Source organism: Stegodyphus dumicola, chromosome 3 (genome assembly GCF_044657685.1).
Source record: "Stegodyphus dumicola isolate Sdum_Otavi_A_Nest chromosome 3, ASM4465768v1".
Classification (NCBI taxonomy): Eukaryota; Metazoa; Arthropoda; class Arachnida; order Araneae; family Eresidae; genus Stegodyphus; species Stegodyphus dumicola.
The window spans coordinates 106797533-106818930 of record NC_140770.1 but is presented as its reverse complement, the minus strand read 5'-3'; the positions used below and the strand labels follow the sequence as shown (position 1 = coordinate 106818930).

At 30.7% G+C, this 21398-nt stretch overlaps 1 protein-coding gene across 5 annotated transcripts in view; it reads left to right on the top strand.

Annotated features, from left to right (window-relative positions):
- The window catches only part of dom (domino helicase), a 220359-nt gene that overhangs the window by 89241 nt on the left and 109720 nt on the right, over positions 1–21398 (top strand). For 4 of the 5 annotated variants that reach the window (XM_085813136.1, XM_085813137.1, XM_085813134.1 and 1 more), the window contains exons 17-22: positions 395–531; positions 1757–1943; positions 2259–2444; positions 2742–3000; positions 6050–6331; positions 12732–12911. In XM_085813136.1, coding sequence (XP_085669262.1) covers positions 395–531; positions 1757–1943; positions 2259–2444; positions 2742–3000; positions 6050–6331; positions 12732–12911 — 1231 coding nt within the window. The remainder of the gene's footprint in view (positions 1–394; positions 532–1756; positions 1944–2258; positions 2445–2741; positions 3001–6049; positions 6332–12731; positions 12912–21398) is intronic. The other variant, XM_085813138.1, reaches the window with a different exon arrangement.

Below are 21398 nucleotides of genomic sequence, written 5' to 3'. Positions count from 1 at the left end.
AGTGCATCTTTATTGCTATAGTTTCTGACCTTTTACATACAATTGTTAACTTGTTTGCATGTAGTATTTTTAAAACTTCACTTAAAAAGCTGTTGTTATGATTTGATAGATCTATGTTGAATTATAATTTATGATAGAGTTACAGTATCAGTCAAATTTTCACTGAAAGTAGTAAATAGGATAATTTAAAATATTGTGCTGCATCTTATTTTGCATATCATCTTATACTTCATTGCTGTTTCTAGAAAAGTCACCTTTGAACTCTGTATTCCTTTTGCAATTATTAATGATTCAAAGTGATAACCTTAAACCTTTATTTTTTTGAAGATTTTAATTTTTTTAATTGCTTGTACTTTGTATTATTCAGTGTTATTTATTTTAATTAAATTTAAAGGTGTTAAGACCTTTTTTACTGAGAAGATTGAAGTCTGAGGTTGAAAAACAACTTCCTAAGAAATATGAGCATGTTGTTATGTGCCGTCTTTCCAAGCGACAGAGATATCTGTATGATGATTTCATGTCACAGACAAAGTATGTATGCCAGTGTATTAATATTGTTTTAGCCTGTACTTGTAGTGATATATACTGCATATTTCCATGTATAAACAAAGAATTTTTTGAACTTTTTCTTAAGCTAAACTATGAGGGTCAGCTTATATAAGGATCCACTAAACTTGCAGAAAAACATAGATACTTCTTCATTAGCTGACAGAAAGAGATCATTGCTAATTGTTGCACTTTTTTATTTCTTAAATTTATGATGAAAATTTCAATGAAATGAGATGTTCGTTTTGTGAAATGAGCCCCCACCCTACCATGTTAGCAAAGATACCGTGAACATACATGTACAAGACAACAAACAAAAAGAAAAAATGTGCTAACTTCAGATCGGATTACCAGAATTAAAACTGTTTTGTTAGGAGTCTGTCCTTTTACTTTACAGTTATCTAATTGGAAAATAACACGCATGTTTTTTTTCTCTTGTGGTGACATGTTTGAATATTACAGGATTTCCCCCTTCCATTTTGAATTATATTTGGATTTTTAATTTTGGATTTCTTCAAAAATAAGGGGAAAAAACTCACTGTCGGTATATACACAGATCGGCTTGTATTTGGAAATTTGCAGTGAAAGACAGTCTAATGTTGGACAGTCCAAATTCCAAATCCCTCCAAGACCTATAGAGTACCATATGATTTTGTTTGGAAGTGGTTGCACTGGAGAATATAGCTTTCAGTATCGTCTAACATGATATTCTGAATTATGTCTTAAAAGTACTGTTGCTTTCAGAAGTAGTTCTCATGAAAGGTTCCACTGTGTATGCATTTTATGTGTTTGCATATACATTACATGTATAAATTACATAACATTACATGTATTACACTTATTTTATTGGAGATGAAATTGTTTAAAAGAGTAACTTGTAGATTTGTATAAATAAGTAAATTTATTAGTTACAGCAAAGCATACAAGAGTTATCTTTCTGAGATGAAGGATGTCAATGTAAAATGTAAATGAAATTGTCTTGTTTTTACACTATGTATGGAGAAAACTCCATGCTGCCGTCGAGTTTCACCACTGAGAATCAAGTAGACTGAACTACTGGTTATTATGGCTTTACCCATTTGACTGCTGATTTCCTTGTTGGAAATGAGTCTGTCATATTTAACATTATGTATTTTAAGATGTATATCATACGTATTTTTCTTTTTAAAATTTTTTATATAATAACTAAGCATTCCTTCTGTTTTTTTAGGACTAAAGAAACACTAGCAACAGGAAATTTTATGAGTGTTATAAATATATTAATGCAGTTACGTAAAGTTTGTAACCATCCTAATATGTTTGAAGAGCGACCAACCATATCACCCTTTCTTATGGAAGGAATTTATTTTCATACAGCATCTTTAGCATATGCAGCACTGGAATATGATCCATTTAAGGTACTTCATTTTTTAATTGATTTTATTAAAAGCTCCTTTGTTTAATCCAGTTTCTATGAAATCCTCTTTTTTACATTTATCTTTTTTAGCATGAATGCTACATTTTCCCTTCTTTCTATGCTTCTCAAATTTTTTGTAGTAAGGAAAATGTACTTAATTGTTATATATTGTTTATTGTTTTTTGCTTCTTTTCATTGATATATTTTTCAGAAATATATGTTTTGATAGTGAGTAATCAAATCTCATATTCTTAGCATGTTGATGCAGTGTGTTCTATTATTTTAATATGAAAAGTCTATTTTATGTATTTTTCAGTATGTCAGTTTGCCGTCCTTGAATCTTCATCTGGCTGATCTTGAGCTATCATTAACTGCCTTTGCTGCTCATCGTGTGAAAAAATTCCAAACCCCTCCTAAATTAATTGTAGAAATGGACAGCTTGCCTGAACCTCCACCTCCTTGTCCATCTGTTAAAATGAAAATTAATTTTTGTAATTCTCAGGTATGTACTTAAAGTAGCATTTAAAAAATAGTTTATTCATAAGATTCCTCCTTTATAAAACTATGCATCTAAAGAAATTCTTACGTTGATACTAAGAATGTAATGTATGAAAATTTATTTATACATTTGTTTTGTTGTGGAGGTTAGAAGGGCTGATATGTGAGGATTATTTTCCAAATTTCTGGTTTATTTAGAATAAGGAGATAATCTTGTATTGATTAATAAAGCAAAAGCAAACAGTAGTAAAATTTTACTAAGATACGTATTTAATTGATAATGTATTTTTGATTCTGTTAGGGATCTGGTCGTGCATCTCCTATGGCTTCCGTACCTAGAGCTCCAGTAACCACAGCACGTTTGCCTACATCAACTCCTAACCGATTATCTGCGCCTGTTGGCCCTGCTTTATCATATCCTCAAAGATACATGGTTATTCCTGGCCAGCAGACTGCTCCAGCTACTCGAACTGTAAGTCCTGTTACTGCCATTAGCAATCATCCAATTATTGGTCAAACAGAGCAGCAGTACACTTTGCAGTTAGTACAGCCTGGTGCTGGTAAGTCCTCTAACACTTTTTTTTTTTTTTTTTAATTTTTATTAATTCTTTTTACACTGTATGTTTTATATATGTGTCTGTATCATGTATGCAGTAAGCTGTTTATTTATACATAGAGATAGTTAATTGAGAGAATCCACTCTTTAAGAAAAATCTCTGAAGTGTAGTTATTATATATATCAAAGAATTATTTGAAATATATATATATATATGTGTTAGGGTCAAAAGTAAAATTAAATTTATAGTAAAAGATTGATTTGGTTTTGTCTGTATTCAGTATTAAGCTTTTGTTGTAAAGGATTTTATTTCAATGTACATTAGGAATATTTCCTTTGACCATTGTTTTACGATCTCTGCAGTCCTTAGTGTATTGCTTTTTTTAAAAAAAATAAAGATAGAGACATTGAGTGTCTAATATATTGCTGAGTGGTTTCAACTTACATCTATCTTTCTAATTTGTAGCTTACTTTATAACTCACGAGCGCGCACACTGCGTCCAAAGGGCCCATGCGATTAAACAAACCTTTCTCAAACCTCTCATGCAAGTTGTTGAGGTCTGGTGTAGTCATGTATTTATATTTCCGAATTTTTTTTGTTGGGACTTTATTTGGAGTCCTGATTTTGATGCAATGGTGTCTTTTAGACCCAGAGCACCTATTCGTGTTACTATTTCATAGTTGATTAGTGATAGTATAGAAAGTGGCAAAAATGTCACACTGTTTACTATACAATGAAGAAAGGTTGTTAAATAAAAGTTATCAGAGGTATCAATTGGCGAAGAGTGTATTGAAGAAAATGAGGATGGAAGTGATCATGAATTTAATTTGCATGATTGTGATTCAGTGATGATATAGATTCTGAAAACGAGAGTGAGAAAGACATAATTTTTTGGAGGGGAAAAATTATCGGAAAGGGAAAAAAATGCATTATTTGTTCAGCAAAAAAAGTACAAAAAAAAAAAAAGCGCGTTTTTCCGAATGTGAAAAATATTTGTGTTTGGAACACACGAAAACTCTTTCTTCAATGTGCTGATCACATTTGTTGTTGCATTTTTATCTGTGTCTATAGTGCTAATAAAGAAAATAAGAATCGACTCGAAGTAAAGTGTATCGATGCAGTACTACTTTTCCCCTGTGAATTAGATTTTCTATACCTTTGAGAAATTTTGTTTCATAAAAGCATTTGGAGAAATTAAAATTTTTAAAATTGTATCATGAAATTTATTATTGACATAAATGTCACATTTTTTCTGAATATTCACATTTTCTTCAAAAAACAATAATTGTGTCTTTTGGACCCCAGTGCGCACGCTCTTGTAACTCAAATGAGCGCTCGTAGGATAATTACAATTGCACTCTTATAAACAAAAAATTCAATAGACATTTTTGTTCCTTTTTTGATTAAGCATGTAGTGACATAAATTTCTAGTGATTGTGGTTTCCAGTTTGCTGATCACTAAAGCTTCTCTGTGAAGATAAAGGGTTTTACTTGTGGAGCACTTGCCTTAATCTAGAAATCACTGTGCTTGCCAATCATACCTTTTCCATTACTAGTGCAAACTACAGTATAGGTATTTTATTCCCTAATTGTGCAGCCATTTTACATCTGTTGTTGAATAGGAAGCTTCTTGAAGGAAAATGTGTTTTTTATTTCAAAAGAGAATATTTACATATCTAACAAATATGAACTACTGCATCATGTTCTTAACTGTCTGTTATACTTTTATACCGCAAAATATTTTATTCATGTTGTTGATATAAGTTACATTCTGTAAGTTGTACCTGCCATATAAGAAATGGTGTTATTTTACAAAGAAATAATGTTCAACTAAATTGCTTAGTTGAACATTAACTTCACATCTTTGTGAATGAATCACAGCTATAGTGAATATAACTTGCCACCTATATATGAAACTTTTCAGCCTTTCTTATTCTGGATTTACCTGATTTTATATCAGCTTCCTTTCCTTGGAGAATTATGACCAAATTACGTTACAGGTTGTCTGATTTGATACAGAAAAATTTCATGATGTATAAACACACGTTCTCACTCGTTTCTGCACTAAGAAATTCTAAAGATTAATAATCACATTTCAGAAGTACTTTTTAACATATGATATTTCTGCTGTGACTAAGTGAAAAATATGCAGCTTTCGTGGAATCGAGAACTTTTTGTCAGTCATTATCTTCACCAGAAGGGGGAAAAAGCTTTATATACAATATATGGTGATGGAAACATAAATCACTAATTTATCAAGTTAATTCTGTTCAAAGTTGAAATCTCAATTTACCTACTTTTGTGCTGATATACTGTGTTACTACTCCTAGCTCTTATATACTGTGAAATAAAGTGATTGGTTTAAAAAATTGAATTCTCATCCTTACTATTTTTATCTTTGAAGAGAAAATCTCAGAGTTAAAATCAAGAGATTATGATAGTGAATTAACTAGGAAATCCATGAATATCTTTAGGTGGAGTCTCGGATTTTTTATTTATTTACATAATTTCATGTATAAAACATTTCTCACCACTTTTCTTTTGGGGCCTTTTTATATACATCTTGGGAATCTAGTACTCTGTTAGCAATACATAGTTTGAGAACCAATGGTTTTTGATATTATATTTTTAACTTGTATTTTATTTCACAAGAAAATACAATTATAAAAAGTAGTTTTTCCAATATATAAAAACAAATATGCAATATAATTAAATTAGTTATTCTGAAAATATGAATCTAATAATAGTTTTATTGTGTGCCAAGATTGCACATTACAGAATGGGGGGAAACTGAATTATTTGGTTGGTTTTGCTTTACTTTTAGATTCTCAATTTTTAGCTTTTATATAATTTTTAGCATTGAAGTTTTAATATTATTCCCTGGAAAAAAAAAAAATAATTGCAGATGTTTCATTATGTAGCCTTTTTTTTTTTTTTTACTTCTTACTTGAGCTCACAAGCTTACATATAATTGTAATGTATTCTTTTTTCCTCTGTTAGAATATGTGTTTCCAAATGGCCTATAGAAATTTGTTTTCCCCCTCCATTTTAGCTGTTGCATCTCTTGCTCCTATTGGGGGGCTTACATTACAGTTGCAACCAGGGCCGCCTACTAGTAACCGTGTCCAGTGCATTCAGTCTTTAATTGGTGGTATTAGTCGTATGGTTCAGACAGCTGCTGGTGCACATTTTGTCATAACATCTGTTGCAAATTCTGTTGCTGAACAGCAGGTCACTTCAGCTGTAACAACAGTTAGTGCTCAGCCTGGTGTTCCAAGTACAGCTGCTAGTGCTCAGTCCATTGTTATCGGCACTAATGTAGCTACTGCAACCGGTAAGTTGTTTTTATCTTACATAAAAAAAGGAAGGGGTTAAACACTTGAAAGTAATCATTGATTTTGATAAATTACATTAATAAAATTAATTGCATCATAAATAATATTAATAAAATTATATACGTTAATTTTTGTTTTCAATTTGAAACATGCGTGCATATTTTTTTTTATTTCACAAAATAAAACTAAAGCTACATATAAATATTATATATCACTTGAAAGTTATTGTGAATTTCTTAATATAATGATATTATATGGCTCTTAGTATCTTCCTGCTGTATATGCTTGTTGTCAGAGCTTTGATAATGTGTTAAGTTAATAAATATGAAGTTTCATAACATTCATGCTAATGTAGATAAATATTTTTTTTTTAATTTTATGAAAGTCTAGAGTCCATCACCTTCATTCTGTGCAGCTATATGTCATTGTCCTATATAAGATTTCTCCCTTTTCTAATTAATCAGGGTTCGTACGGTCCTTAAGAGTCCTTAAAAGTCCTTAAATTTTTTTTAAATCGAGTTTTGGTCCTTAAAAGTCCTTAATTTTGGCCAAAATCAGTAGAAGTCCTTAACTTTAATCATCTGAAATTTCTGTCTGTTTTTACGACTGCCATTTTGAGTGTGAATTAGCATTTTAGAGGAATATTTTTGGCCATTCACTGACGAATATGGTTATCTTTTGAATGGGTTCATGGGTTATAATTTGTTTCTATTTCTGATGATGGGATACTCGAGTTTCTAAGCAAGAAGTGAAACATAAGCATTTCAAAATTCATTTTTTTCTAATAAAGAGCTCTTAAACAACTTTTTGCTTTTGGGGTTGTGAATTCTTTTATTAAATGGCTCTAAATTTGACAACTTGTCAACATTTTGGCGATTTTTAAGATCCGAGATCTGAGAATTTTTCGTCGATTTTTTTAAGCATTATAACATTGTTCATAACTGTTCTTATTTGACATGACATAAAATTTTTGATAACATCAAATCGATAAATTTCATTAAAATAATGGTAATATATTAGAATTATATTTAAAAAATAACATTAAAATAAAACATTTTTATTTTTTGCTGTCATGTTATAAAGTTTCATTTTGGCAACTTATTATACAATATTTTAAATCTGAAAAATAAACAAGGTATGTAACTATAAAGCATAATTTACGAAACAGCTCTTAGTAAAAGCAAAATTAGCTATGTAATTAATTAAAATGTCTTCTTTTTAATTTTTTCATAGTAAGCGTTTTTCCCATGTAATTATCTTAAATTATTCAAAATTCTCAGAATATGCATAAGTTTTTTCTATAAAATTAATTTTACACTTTTTCCGTGCTTTCTTTTTTCAAAATATTTCTGGATTTTTTCTGTTATAGAATTGGTTTAATGATTTTTCTTTAGTATTTTTGACATTGCAGAATGGAAAGTTTAGAAGGATTTGAAAGCTAGATTTATAGACCCACGATTCTAGAAGATTCGAGAAATATGTGACAAAATAAAAAATGTTTCCATGGTATCAACATGTAAATGGATGCATTTTACAGAAAGTTTGCGATGAATTTCTTACTTTTTGGAGAACATCTGGAAGAACAATGGAAACATAATATTTGAATGTTTTACTCCTGATACTAAAATCTTTTTCCTTAACATGTTTATCTTCCCTTTATTTTCTCTACTTTTCACTAGACAAAAGCATGGAAAATATCAAAAATGCTTCTAATCTTATCACTTGGGCAGCCATTATAGAAAGAGATTTTTTTTTATTAATAAAGAAATTTAAAACTTACAATTTAAAAGATTAACCTAATATGTCTAAATGTATTGTACACAGAGCTGGTGCTATGCATTTTCCCACCTGATGCAATCTCTGTGTATCCTAAATTCTGCTCCCAATGCCTGCTCTAAATTCTAAAAGTTTTGCCATTTCTGGATTTTGTTGTTCTGTGTATAACTAAATTCTAAAAATTCTGCCACACCAGCTCTGTAACCGGCCTTTACCATATATATTTCATATTTCTTCTGAATGTTCATATTACTAAAGAAATAAAATTAGCCGCTTTTTCTGTACATTCTAAATGCATTTAATGTTTTTTAGAATAACAGAAATCCTTAATTAAATCCAGAAATTCTAAAATTAAAAGGAAACACGTTGAAGAAAGAAACCGAATACAGTCAAAAGTCGTTAATTCGGACATCCATAATCTGGAATGATCTATAATCCGGACCTCAAAGCAAAAAACTTTCTGCGCATGCGCCGCATTGGAACATGCGCACAGGCATTTTACGCGTGCGCGTAAGACCTTGACTACTGCGCATATGCGTGTGCGCAAGTGCAGAATACGTTTTCGCCTGCGCGTTTTATGTATAACGGACAGTGTAAGCTCTAATTATCTATTTCAGTTAATGTTGCAGATTGCGTTGTTCCTTAATCTTGGAATTGGATCAGGCTTATTATTTTTTGCAGACTGTAAGAGCAATTTTACAAAAGTAAACTTGAACTTTCGATTATGTCAAATAGAATTTCCGATGCTGGGACTTCCAAAGGATCTACAAAACGAAAGTATGTTTCGATGTCCAACAAACAAAAAGTGGAATTGCTGCAAAAAATGGATAAAGACATGAAGAATGTGACAGAGAGGTTAGTGAAAATGAAAAAATTTCGATTGACAACTTAGTCGGTATTTTCGGCACAGCAATTAACGGGACTTGAATAGCGGAACTTTGTAACTGAACAAGAAATTATGTCTTTTTGTAGAATTAAGGAGAAAGTATTATCACATAAAATGAAGCAACTTAAACAACTTACATTGAGAGAAATGTTTAATAAAGTAAACAAATAAATATTAAGCGCTCCCCCCCCCTTTTTTTTTTTTTTTTTTTTTTTTTTTGGTAAGTTTTGATATCCTTTATATCATAATTGTTCTTTATTTCATAAATTACGGTTTCATATTTTTAATTTTAGAATTTCTGCATGCCATCTTATGAGATTTAAACTGATGATCTATAATCCGGAAAAATCGATAATCCGGAATCGCCGAAGTCCCGACGAGTCCGGATTAACGACTTTTGACTGTACATAATGAAAATTATTCTTCAAAGATATGTGCAGTTATTATTATGTAAATTACCCAATTGTTTATGATTTCAGCCTTTACTATAACTTCCCATTTCTGTTTCCTCATATGATAGAGTTACTGAGCCATATTAAATTAAAATTAAATTGTATAATCTTTGACGACTAGTCCACGGTTTTAGTTTAAATTTGACTGTTCTTGTTTAAAAGGAAAGTAGGAAAGATAAAAATTAACGCCTTCGCTGGGAATTGAACAGCGGACCTCTGGAATACTGGACCACTTCACGAAGGCCCGCGAAGAAGGTGGGAGAAATACCGTATAGGCTTCAAATTAAAATGACGGGATAAATATTTTGTTGAGTGTTGTTGTATGTATATCCAAATATAATTTAAGAATCAGTGTCTTAAATTACATGTATTTTAAACTGCGAAATTTTATTAAGATTTTGATTTTAATAGGGCTTTTTTTTAACAGATATTGTTAAAAATAAAATTTAATAGTGGCCATGTAAATCCATAATGACTACAGTTATCTAATTACCTAATTTAATTATTTATAACTAACTACTTACCCTTAAAATTATCTCTACATATTAAAACGAGTTATTGCCTTTCATTTATACTCACTGTGGTCACAAGATAAAACACAAAAATGTAAAATTTCAAGTAAAACTTATTCTTTGCATCTACTGAGACTTATATATAAAACAACTTATAAATATGTCCAACTGTTATAAGTGTAAAATATTTTATGCTACTTGATACTGCATGAAGCTTATTTTATTCTCAAACTTATTAATAATTATATTAGTTAATTCATGTTTAGTAATAATGCATACTACTTAGAGATCTATTTTATTTTTAGGATGGTATTACAAAAGTGAAATTCAGGCATAGAATAATATTTTTAATTGAATATATTCAGTTCCCATTTGCTCATAGGTCCTTAATTTTTTTCATTAATGGTCCTTAAAAGTACTTAATTTCCGTGTGTGGAAATGTGTACGAACCCTGTTAATGCATTATTGATGAGTGTTTCTTCATTATTGTCACGAAGCGAAAAAGAAATGGGAGCAAAATGGTCTATATCCTTTCAAACTTCCGTATTCTTTTCCTTAAATACCTTTCAAATGTGTTGTTAAATTCAAGATGTTGTGTGTAGGATTTTTAAAATTTTAAGCAAAAAAAAAAAAAAAAAAGAATGTTATCTTCAAGCATGATCATTAAAGTTAATGAATGTTCTTTACATCTGTCGAGCTACAAGACAACATTTTTCAAAGTGAACTTAACTATTTTCATAAATCTTGGAAGCCACTTTCAGATTTCACACAGTGGTGCATGAAAAGGTGAAATTCTGCATCAAGGTTATTATGCTACAAGATGTCCTCTTGTGTGACTTGACTCCTTATCTGCTTAAAAGCAGCTATTTTCTATGTATCATTGTTTCTCCCATTTGTGATGTCAGTGTTGGGAAGAGCCTAACCTCTGTTTGTCTACTGATCTTGCTGTGAATTAGTCTTTGCTGCATTGTAAGGTCTGTTATGTTGCACTGCAGAAACATAAACAAAGATTTTCCACACCTAAATCTTGAACTAGAAAACAGCTGTAGCAGTTGTCCAATGATGGTATCGCATTTTCACTCGGGTAAACTTTTCTTTAAATACTGCTTTATATTAGATGCAAACGCACTATGAAATCTGTCTTTGAAAGTGTTTAACCTCTCACTTCTTCTCCCCCCCCCTGCTAATGGATAGACCAAATTTTTTTAATTTTTTTAAAATACAGTAAATTGCAGAACTTGCTTATAAATTCTACTTTGAACATACCATAATGGTTTCAATGTCTTTGTTTTACTTAAAAACCTGTTCGTGGGGCTGTTGCTGGTGGTTTAAAAATCAGTTGGTTTTGCATAGAGTAAATTTTAGCTATTACAGATATGTGATGAAAGAAGGAAGTCTTTTCTGTAGCAGTCTAGCATTGATATTTTTTGTTGTTCTTGTTCTGTTAATTGAGCTTATTGTCATCTTTGAATGTTCAAGCCTCTGTATAATTCCACACTTGCCTTGAATCTTCATTTTATGGTTCCTGTACTTTTTATTGCAGAATCGATCCAGAAATGCAAGCTATGTGTGGATATTTGAGGAGAAATTGCTTGCATAATTCAAGATTTTAATGATCACATTTATCAGTGCAGTTTTCAAATTTTCTGTAAATTTATACATCACATATCTGTAATTAAATCTCCAGAGTTAACCACTTTGATTCGTGATACAAAGTTGCTTCTGTCTGTATGCTTCTCTCCTCTCCATGACCACTTTGTTGAATTTGTCCAGCAGTATTATAGGTTCTAACCTAAAAATGAAAACAGCTTATATTTCATTAATGGTACCCATTATAAGATCTTGTTTACTAGGAATGTCCGTGTATGATTGCAGTTCCTTGGCACAACATTTGTTAACCCTTTAGTTTTCTGAATTATACTTTCAGGGATTGCTTGTCCCATATGAGACGGTGGTCTTACAAATGGTGCCAAAATACAAGTCTGTTTCATTCTTACCTCCTTTCATATAACTTCATTTAAATAGTTAACAAAGTTTTGAATCTTTGAACATGCCATTCTTTTGGTTTTGCAGGCTAATTAGATGTTTATTGAAAGGAATTTTATGAACTTCCATTAACAGAGTTTCTAAAAGTAAAATGGATATTTATGTAGGAACAGTTTGAACACGTAGATTAGGTATTAAATTTTGTTTGGCTTAAACATTTTGTAAATAAGCATGTCCAATTAGTGTATAATTCTTTATGCCTATGTAGATAGGTATATGATATGTCATACTTTGGATGCAAAATTTTATTGGTATTAATGATTAACAATTCAATGTGACCAATTAGGAAAATAATAACAAATGTTGTTATATGGAATTTTAAAGCATTAATTGTTCAAACAGAATTTTGTTTCCTAGTTTCTTCCTCAGTATTGCAAAATTTGTTCGAAATCACAGATGAAAATACTTTTAATATATCCCTTGAATTTTACAGTCGTGTATGAAATTTTTATTCTTTATGATTACCATCAAGGCACAGTGGGCTTTTTTTATAATTGGTCTTTTTAATCTATAAGATTATATAAAACGTTAGATTTTATGTATATGGGGCCCAAACCTGAAAAAGTTTAGAGATATTTTACCTTGTTTTCAGAAACTTTGTAATTGAAAGTGCATGTCTAAGATTAGGATTAAAGAAATAAAGCCCTTTATTTCTTTAAATTGACTTTTTTTAACACTCCTCACAAATTATACTCTTCTGACATCTAATATTAATGTATTTTTATAGTTTTACCTCAGGTGCAGAAGGTAGGAAGTCCAGCTGTTGCTCCCCCGTTCATTACAACTTTCAGTCGGCCACAAAACAGTAGTCCTGTTACATCCTTGGCAAACCAGACGAATTACAACAAACCAATTGGACGTGTTGCTCCTCTGAATGTACATCCTCCTTCAAGTGTTAATGTGAATGGTTAGTAGCCGGTCTGTTCAAGTTTCGTTTTCCTGGATTTTTTTTCCCCCCTTATAAATGACAGTTTGTACATTTGTAGTGAAAACTTTCATTATGTTATTTATTGCATATTAATTCATTGTTGCGCTTGAGTTCCGAGTCAGGATATAAATATCAGCTCATCTGATTAGTCTTCTGTTTATTAACTTGTCAATGTCTTAGTCTCCCTCTATATGTAGAGAGAAGGAAAGGGAAATAAATATTTTTGCCTTTTTTTGAAGGGTATTCAAGTAGAAATTTTTAACACACATTTGGAAGTGGGTAATTAGTAGGCCTAACCAGTGACTGAGTGATGAAATCCGTGAACACTGGTAATTTGACTTAAACCCTGTTCCAAACGAAAGAGTTGGCAGTATGGGCGTGTTTTTTTTTTTTTTTCCTTCCCCTTACGTAATGTGATATAAGCCGGTTTACCTTAGAAAGTTCAACATGAAGACACCTTTTCTCTTTGGTAGATAGCCTTCCTATATTCTGCCGTAATCAAATAAACCATAGCTTTTGTACAAATAGGTGGGCCATTACTTAACTACAACTTACATAATTAGATATTAAATTTATAGCATGAGTAAAATAGTTTAATAATGATTCCTTGCTTTTTTTTTAATGAAAAGAATATGCTGAGGCTTATTTACCTGATTTGAAAAGAGGATTGTTTTTCTGATTCTTAGTGGGTGAGGAATTTAAAACTGATGTTTGATTTCTTTAAACTTTTTTAAAGGATCACAATTGGAGTTAAATTTCACATTCCGTAAGTTCAGTAATATATTGCTTATTTGTGTTAACATGATTCATATTGTGGATTATTCTATTCATTTTTTATGATTGAATATACATTTTTTTTATTTTTTATTTTGAGGTGTTTGCTAAATTTCTTTGTCCTTAGTATTTCAATGACAATAATTATCCTTCTTGTCTTTCTTGCTACAGTATAAAAGGCGTAATGTAATAGTGGCTCAAAATCTGTTAAGTAGAAGAGTGGAAACGAAATATCAAGCTATGTATTATACATTTGATCAGGAGGAGAAAATTGAAAAAAACCTCATATGATTAGGATCTCCCCGCCATCAGATACAAGGGTGTTTATTGCAAATAAAATAATCATGCAAGTTAGTTCATGAGGTATGGTTATCTTATTTGCCAGTTAAGTTTAAAGTAAATATAAGGAAGAGAGTTTTAATGAGTAAATAAATAATGATATTGATAAAATGAGTTTCAAATTCGCTTGGGGACTAAACACTGGAGGTCCTGTGACAAGCTAACCACTTGTTCAGGGCATTTACTTACTCATCCAGGGGCACACTGTCAAGAAAGCAGATTTTGGGGCACTGCTGGCCTTGACCCGATAGGGCTGTGCACCACTTGAGTTTTTTTTAGTTTAGTTTAGAAATAACCTGGTCATAATTTCACTTGAAATTAAGGTAAAAGCTTTTAATTACATATGCATTGTTGCCATTATGTTGCAGTTGATAAGCTTATAGTGTGATTTCATTTCTAGATGTGCAGTGGTTACTGCATGTTCTGTACAGACAGCTGGTTTCCTCTGATGATCTTTGATTGTCTTGCATGACTGATAACTAACAAGAAGTTAACTGTGAAAAAATTTAAGAGTGCTCAAAGTAGGCATGCTATCTAAACAATTGTGTGGAATAAGACCTTGCTTTCTTTTCATGGAAGTAAGAAGGAGTCGCCCTAAACAAGTTTCTCCGTACCCTGCTCTGAAGCACCGGTGATCCCTACATGGTGACCAAAACATTGGGTCATTTACCATTGAGTTCTATGGGATTTGACGCGTTCGGGTGTAAATATTTTGTAATTACGTCACAAATATACATATAAATGTATATATTTTCTTTTTCTACAACACTTCAGAGTCCTAAGTATGTGAAAACAACATATTTTTAAACAACATTTCATTCTGAACGGAATTAAATGCTATACTTTTCACAGGACAGTTTTCTCAGAATGGTTTAATTTGAATGAAATATTTTCACAAGTTTTCGTTAATTACATTAGAAAAAAAAATTAAGGTAATTCGATTTTATTCGGTTAAGGTACAAAAATTAAGATCAAAGTTTATTGTATTATTAATATTAAAATTATGCATTATTTCTTTTCTACTTATAGAGCTTTTTCCTAAAATACTTTCTTAAATATGACATGATTTTTTGGCTTCTTTTAAATCGAAAAATGTAAGTCAATTTATAATTAATGCTCTATTCGGTTCATTTTAAATTAGAGAATTATTAGGACTTTCTCTGAACATTTCTGAAAGGGAATAAAATAAGTTTTTTTTTTTTTTTAAGTATTATTTAAAACTTGTAACTGAGTTATTATAAAATGTAAAGGGAATAATTCTTTATAAATATTTTGTCAAAGGCAGATACATGCTTTTTGCAAGCACATGCATAAATACCCATACATATTTCCTATTTATCATTTCCGGCATGTGCAAATCTTTAATTTCTGTGCATTCACTATATTTTTCGTGTAAAGTAATTTACACTAATTTAGCATACACCCGAAAGTTTTACATAAAAAATATATATGAATATAATTTGAATGAAAATTATAAGTATTATTTTTAATACCCACTCAAAGGTCAGTTTTTCTTCAAAATTCCTCCACGATGGCATCTCTCTCTTTAGGCAGATAGCCCTTGCATGCGTTACTCTATTTAATAAAAACTTAATCTGACCTATGTGCCTAATTACAAATATTTTAACATACATAATTTTATATTTACATTTAGCCATCAAGTTTCAAACTTTTCAAATCTTCTAGAAAATAAACTTTGGCAGATCTCTTTTAGCAATTTTCTTAAAATCTATATTTTTGTAGTGCAACTGCTTAGAATTTTATAAAACAAATTCATAATCAAAATCGCTGTTGTTAGTTATCGAAAAATAACCAAGATGTGATTTTTGCGTAAATGTCAGTAAACTATACGAATTGCTATTATCCATCACACTATGAATGTTTCTTTCATGCGAGAGTGTCCCTTTTTCGATTTCTATGGAACTGTCGTGTGTCGAAATACTATCAGAATCTTGTCAAGCGAGCTTCTGAATGTAAACAAAGAACACCCCGTCTGGTGACCCAAGCTTCAAAGCAGTGCTTCACTTCTAGCGCGGAATGGCCCCTCCTCCCATTCTTACCTCCGTGTTTCTTTTGGGGGGGGGACACAAGACCATGTTTAAGAGGAACAGCCTGGGCATTCGTTTTTAAATTCTTGTTGGTTTAATGTGTAATAATTTCTTTAAATGCTAATCTGAACAACTGGTTCTCTTGTTAGTTTGTTTGAGTTAAATGATTAAGTTATAATTATTTGTTTTTACAGTCCTAAATATGATTTAATATTAAATGCAAATTTTATTTTTATCCTCAATATACTTCTGTATGTGTTACATAAGAATTTTAAATAAGAGGTTGTGCAAGGTTTTGTCAACGTGTTGTGATACAATTGGTTAGTTCAAATGAAGGAAAAGGCGTTGATGCTTGTAAATGTGTAATAACCTGGACAAAGTGAGATTGGTCACAATTGCAGTGATCTTTCTCTTTCTGTAGTGATTTGAATAGTATCTTACTACTCCTCTTTGAAAGGATTTTAATTTTACCTTTTATTATTACTGTAAAAACTCAGTTATTTAGAAAGTGACAGGGCTCCCATCATATTTCCAAGGTATGCCCTATCACTAAGAGTTAAGGTTATTATCACCAAGGCTTTGAGCTTGAACATTCTATGAACGTAAAAAATCTATCTGTTAGATCCTGCCATCCCCTTCCAAAATGTTAGCCATGCACATCTTAAGTACAAGCCATATGAAGGCAAAACTGTGAAGGGCGTACTAAATTAGTTATGGTTCCTTGGATTCATATTTTACTTGCATAACTCTGGTAATTCTAGAGCTAATACATGCAGCAGAGCTACGACTCTCAGGAGATTTTATACTAAAACTAGTGTAAATTCATATCTGTATTATGTGGTGATTTTGTATAACTTTGAGCTGATTACAAGGACTCTTCCCAGCAATGTACTTTTTTAAGTGTCTCAACTTATCACTTATCGATGATACGTCATGCTCCTACAATGGTTGTAACAGGTGATGGAGAATCAGTGTTTGATTCTAGAGAGGAAGGTTGGGAAATATCTACTACGTCCGAGGCAGTAAGTGCATGCATTACTCACTCGGGAAAATTTTGGATAGTTAACCATATAAAAAATGCAGTTCACTGTAAAATGCCTAATGGATGAAAGAAGAAATTTTTGGTGTAATATTATAAAAACAATCTTATATATATGTGTGTTGTGTGTGTGTAATATCAGTTTAACAATGCCATATTAGATTTCAAAAAAGAGAGCATTTCAGATATAAAAGCCAACATATTTCTGTAGGTCATAGTAGCAGATTGTTTCCATTCATAAAATCCTATCAACCATTAAAATTGGAAAAAATTTCACCTATATTGGGTCATTCGTTTAAGGAGGATTTTGAAAGGAATGATAGTTCTTTATTTAGTTAGGTAATTGAGATATGCAAGTTCCAGACATTATATATAACTTCAATAATAACTGGAAATTTTTCACGTTGCATCAACATTGTTTATCTGTTTTCAAACAAAGGCAGATTATTGTGCCCATTAATGTACACCTTTCTTGATGCTATAATAGTCTAATTTTATAACCTGAAATATTATGTAAGATTTCGAGGATGGGAATGCATTCCAAACATATAAGCCAATGTATCTTCGTTGGCCTTAAACATATGAAAGTAAAATGCCTAGTTATATTTATTAAATTCCATAAAACCATAAAACTTGGTCAGTCATTCAGGCAGAAGTTTTAAACAACATATTTTAGATAATAACTCTTTATTTTAGATAATTGAGAGATACAAATTATAGCATATAAAATCCTGAAATAGCTCATTATAGTTTTTCATGGTGTGCTGATAGTTTATCTGTTTTCAGATAAAGTAACTTATTTGAAACAGGGCATGTTTAATATTTTTTCAAAATGTAAGCAAAAAACAAATAAATAAACATAACAAACAGATAAATATCAGTTATATTTTTGTTCCCAAAAACTAGATTGGGTTTACATAAAATTGGGGGGGGGGAGATTAAGATTATATTATGATGTGCTTATGCATTATTGGCACTAACACTGTTTGGCAACAGTGTTTGTTTGTCTGAGTTTGCAGTCTTGTATACAAAGAGTGTACCCATAAATTTGTAACGATTTTGCAAAGATTTGTATGTAAACAATTTTCAAAATTTTATTTTCTAACATGTTCAATCTGATTAGCCTTTTGTTGAACTTATCATATCACATCTTCATTTCCAAGATAAAAAATCCTTTTCTTCAAAGATCAAGGTTGGTTTTATTCCACATCTCCTTTACAATCTTCCGGAGTTCATCCAAAGTTTTAGGATACTGCTTATAAAGAGCTTGTTTTAAAAGTGCAAATGGATAGTAATCCTTAGGTGATACATCAGGGGACTTGGGTGGGATGCATTTAAAGAGAATAGTTTCAATTTTGTCTTCAATTCTCATTTTTTCAAAAAAATAGAGCAGTAGATGGATTCAAAGCTTAATGGCTTGAAGCCTTATCTTGATGGAACTTAACACACTGAAGATTGTTAGGATAAAAAGATGGAATTTCTTCTTTTAAATAGGTGTTAAAACATATTACTGATAGTAATCTGAATTAATTATGATATGCTTTTCTATTTTCCCAGTGTTCGTACGGTCCTTAAGAGTCCTTAGATTTTTCAGAACCGATTTTTGGTCATTAAAAGTCCTTAATTTTAATCATTTGAAATTTCTGTCTGTTTTTACAACTGCCTTTTGAGTGTGGATTAGCATTTTGGAGGAATATTTTTGGTGATTCACTGACATATATGGTTGTCTTTTGAATGGGTTCATAGGTTGTAATCTGTTTCTGTTTCTAATATAAATGATGGGATACTCAAGTTTCTAAGCAAGAAGTGAAACGTATGCATTTCGAAATTCACTTTTTCTGCTAAAGAGCTTTCAAACAACTTGATGACTTATCAACATTTTGGCGATTTTAAGATCAGTTTCTATAAAAATTTTTAATTCCGAGATCTGAGAATTTTTCGACGATTTTTTTAAAACATCATAACCTTGATAAATTTCATTAAAATAATGGTAGTATATTGAAATTATATTTAAAAAATAACATTAAAAAAACATTTTTATTTTTCGCTGTCATATTATAAAGTTTCATTTTGGCAACTTATTATACAATATTCTGAGTCTGAAAAATAAACAAGATAAAATGCTCTAAAGCACAATTTATGAAACAGCTCTTAGCTAAAGCAAAATTATCTATGTAAATAATTAAAAATGATTTAATTTTTTCATAATAAGAGTTTTTCCTTTGTAATTCCCTCATATGCATCAGTTTTCTCTATAAAATTAATTTTACACCTTTTCCCTCCTCTTTTTTTTTCCAAAATATTGCTGGCTTTTTGTTGTTACAGAATTGGTGTTGATAATGTTTCTTTAAGATTTTAAACATTGAAGCTTGGAAGGTTTAGAAGGATTTGAAGGCAAGATTTATAGACCCACGACTCTAGAAGATTCGAGAAATATGTGACAAAATTTAAAATGTCTCCATGGTATAACACATAATTTCTTACTTTTTAGAGAATGTTTGGAAGAACAATGAAAACAAAATAGTTGAATGTTTAACTTCTGATGCTAGAATCTTTTAGCGTGTTTCTCTTCCCTTTACTTTCTCTACTTTTCACTAGACTCAAGCATGGAAAATATCAAAAATGCTTCTAATCTTACCCCTTGGCAGGCATTATAGAAAGGGTTTTTTTATTAATAAAGAAATTGAAAACTTACAATTTAAAAGATTCAACTAATGTGTCTTAATGCATTATACACATAGCTGGCACTAGGCATTTTCCTACCTGATGCAACTGTGGATCCTAAATTCTGCTTCCAATGCCTGTTCTAAATTCTAAAACTTCTGCCACACTAGCTTTCTAACCGCCCTTTACCTATATATTTCATCTTTATTCTGAATGTTCATATTGCTAAAATAAAATTAGCCACTTTTTCTATACATTCTAAATGCATTTATTGTTTTTTAGGATAATAGAAATCCTTAATTAAATCCAAAAATTCTAAAATGAAAAGGAAACGTGTTGAAGAAACTGAGCACATAAAGAAAATTATTCTTAAAAAATATGTGGAGTTATTATTATGTAAATTACCCAATTGTTTATGATTTCAGCCTTTAATATAATTTCCCATTTCTGTTTCCTCATATGTTGGTATTACTGAGGTAGATTAAGTTGTATAATTTTTGACTACTAGTCCACATTTTTGATTTGAATTTCTTGTTTAATTACTTCTTGTTAATTGTTCTTGTTTAATTACGTCACCGTGAGGTGTAATTGATTCTGTTAGCATCAGAAGATGCCTTTATGTTTTAAGTTCTTTTTAAATAAAAGTCTTATTTAAACCTTTGTCTGATATTGTAGTTACTTTCAGACACAGCTATAATTTGATTCATATCTGTCGAGGGTTTTCGACTATTTAATTTTTACGAGATCAAGTAAACCCTCATAGGTACATTGTGGAGAGGTGAGAGCATTGGTTTGCATATTGAGACAAATCTCTAATTGTTAGAAAAGATTCTTAAAGAGAAGGAAATCGTTATAAACTAGTCAAAATGTTAAAATGATGAATAAGTATTTTGTTGAGTGTTGTTGTTATAAAACATAAATGTTTTGTAGCTTTTAATGTGTAATTATCCTAATATCGTTTAAGAATCAATGTCATAAATTACATGTATTTTAAACTGTGAAATGTTATTAGATTTTGATTTTAATAGGGCTTTTTAACAAATGTTGTTAAAAAAAAATAAAATTTAATAATGGCCCTGTAATCCATAATGACTAAGGTTATCAAACTACCTAATTTAATTATTTATAATTGCTTACCCTTAAAAATTATCTTTACATATTAAAGCGAATTATTGCCTTTCATTAATACTTACTGTGGTCACAAGATAAAATATAAAGATTCAAGTAAAACATATTCTTTGCGTCTAGTGAGACTTAAAATAATACAAAACAGTTTATTGCCTCTGGTGCTTTAATGGCTTATTGGAACCTTAAAGTATATCAACAGGGTTACAGTCCCTGGAACTCTACACGAACCTCCAAAACTAGCTACATTAAACATAACCAAATTTCAACACTTGCCAATCGTGCCTGCATCAGGCCTTCCAGGTTTTTTGCTAATCAGCAGGTCTCTCTCTAAACCGGTACAGGTCAGTTCGATGTCAGCATTTCGACACGAGGTCGTTTCGACGCCATACTTTTTTGCTTTTGTTTGACGCCATACTTTTCGTATTTTTATTTATTTTTAGAATAAGCTTGCATCCTCATTCAAATAAATTTGGT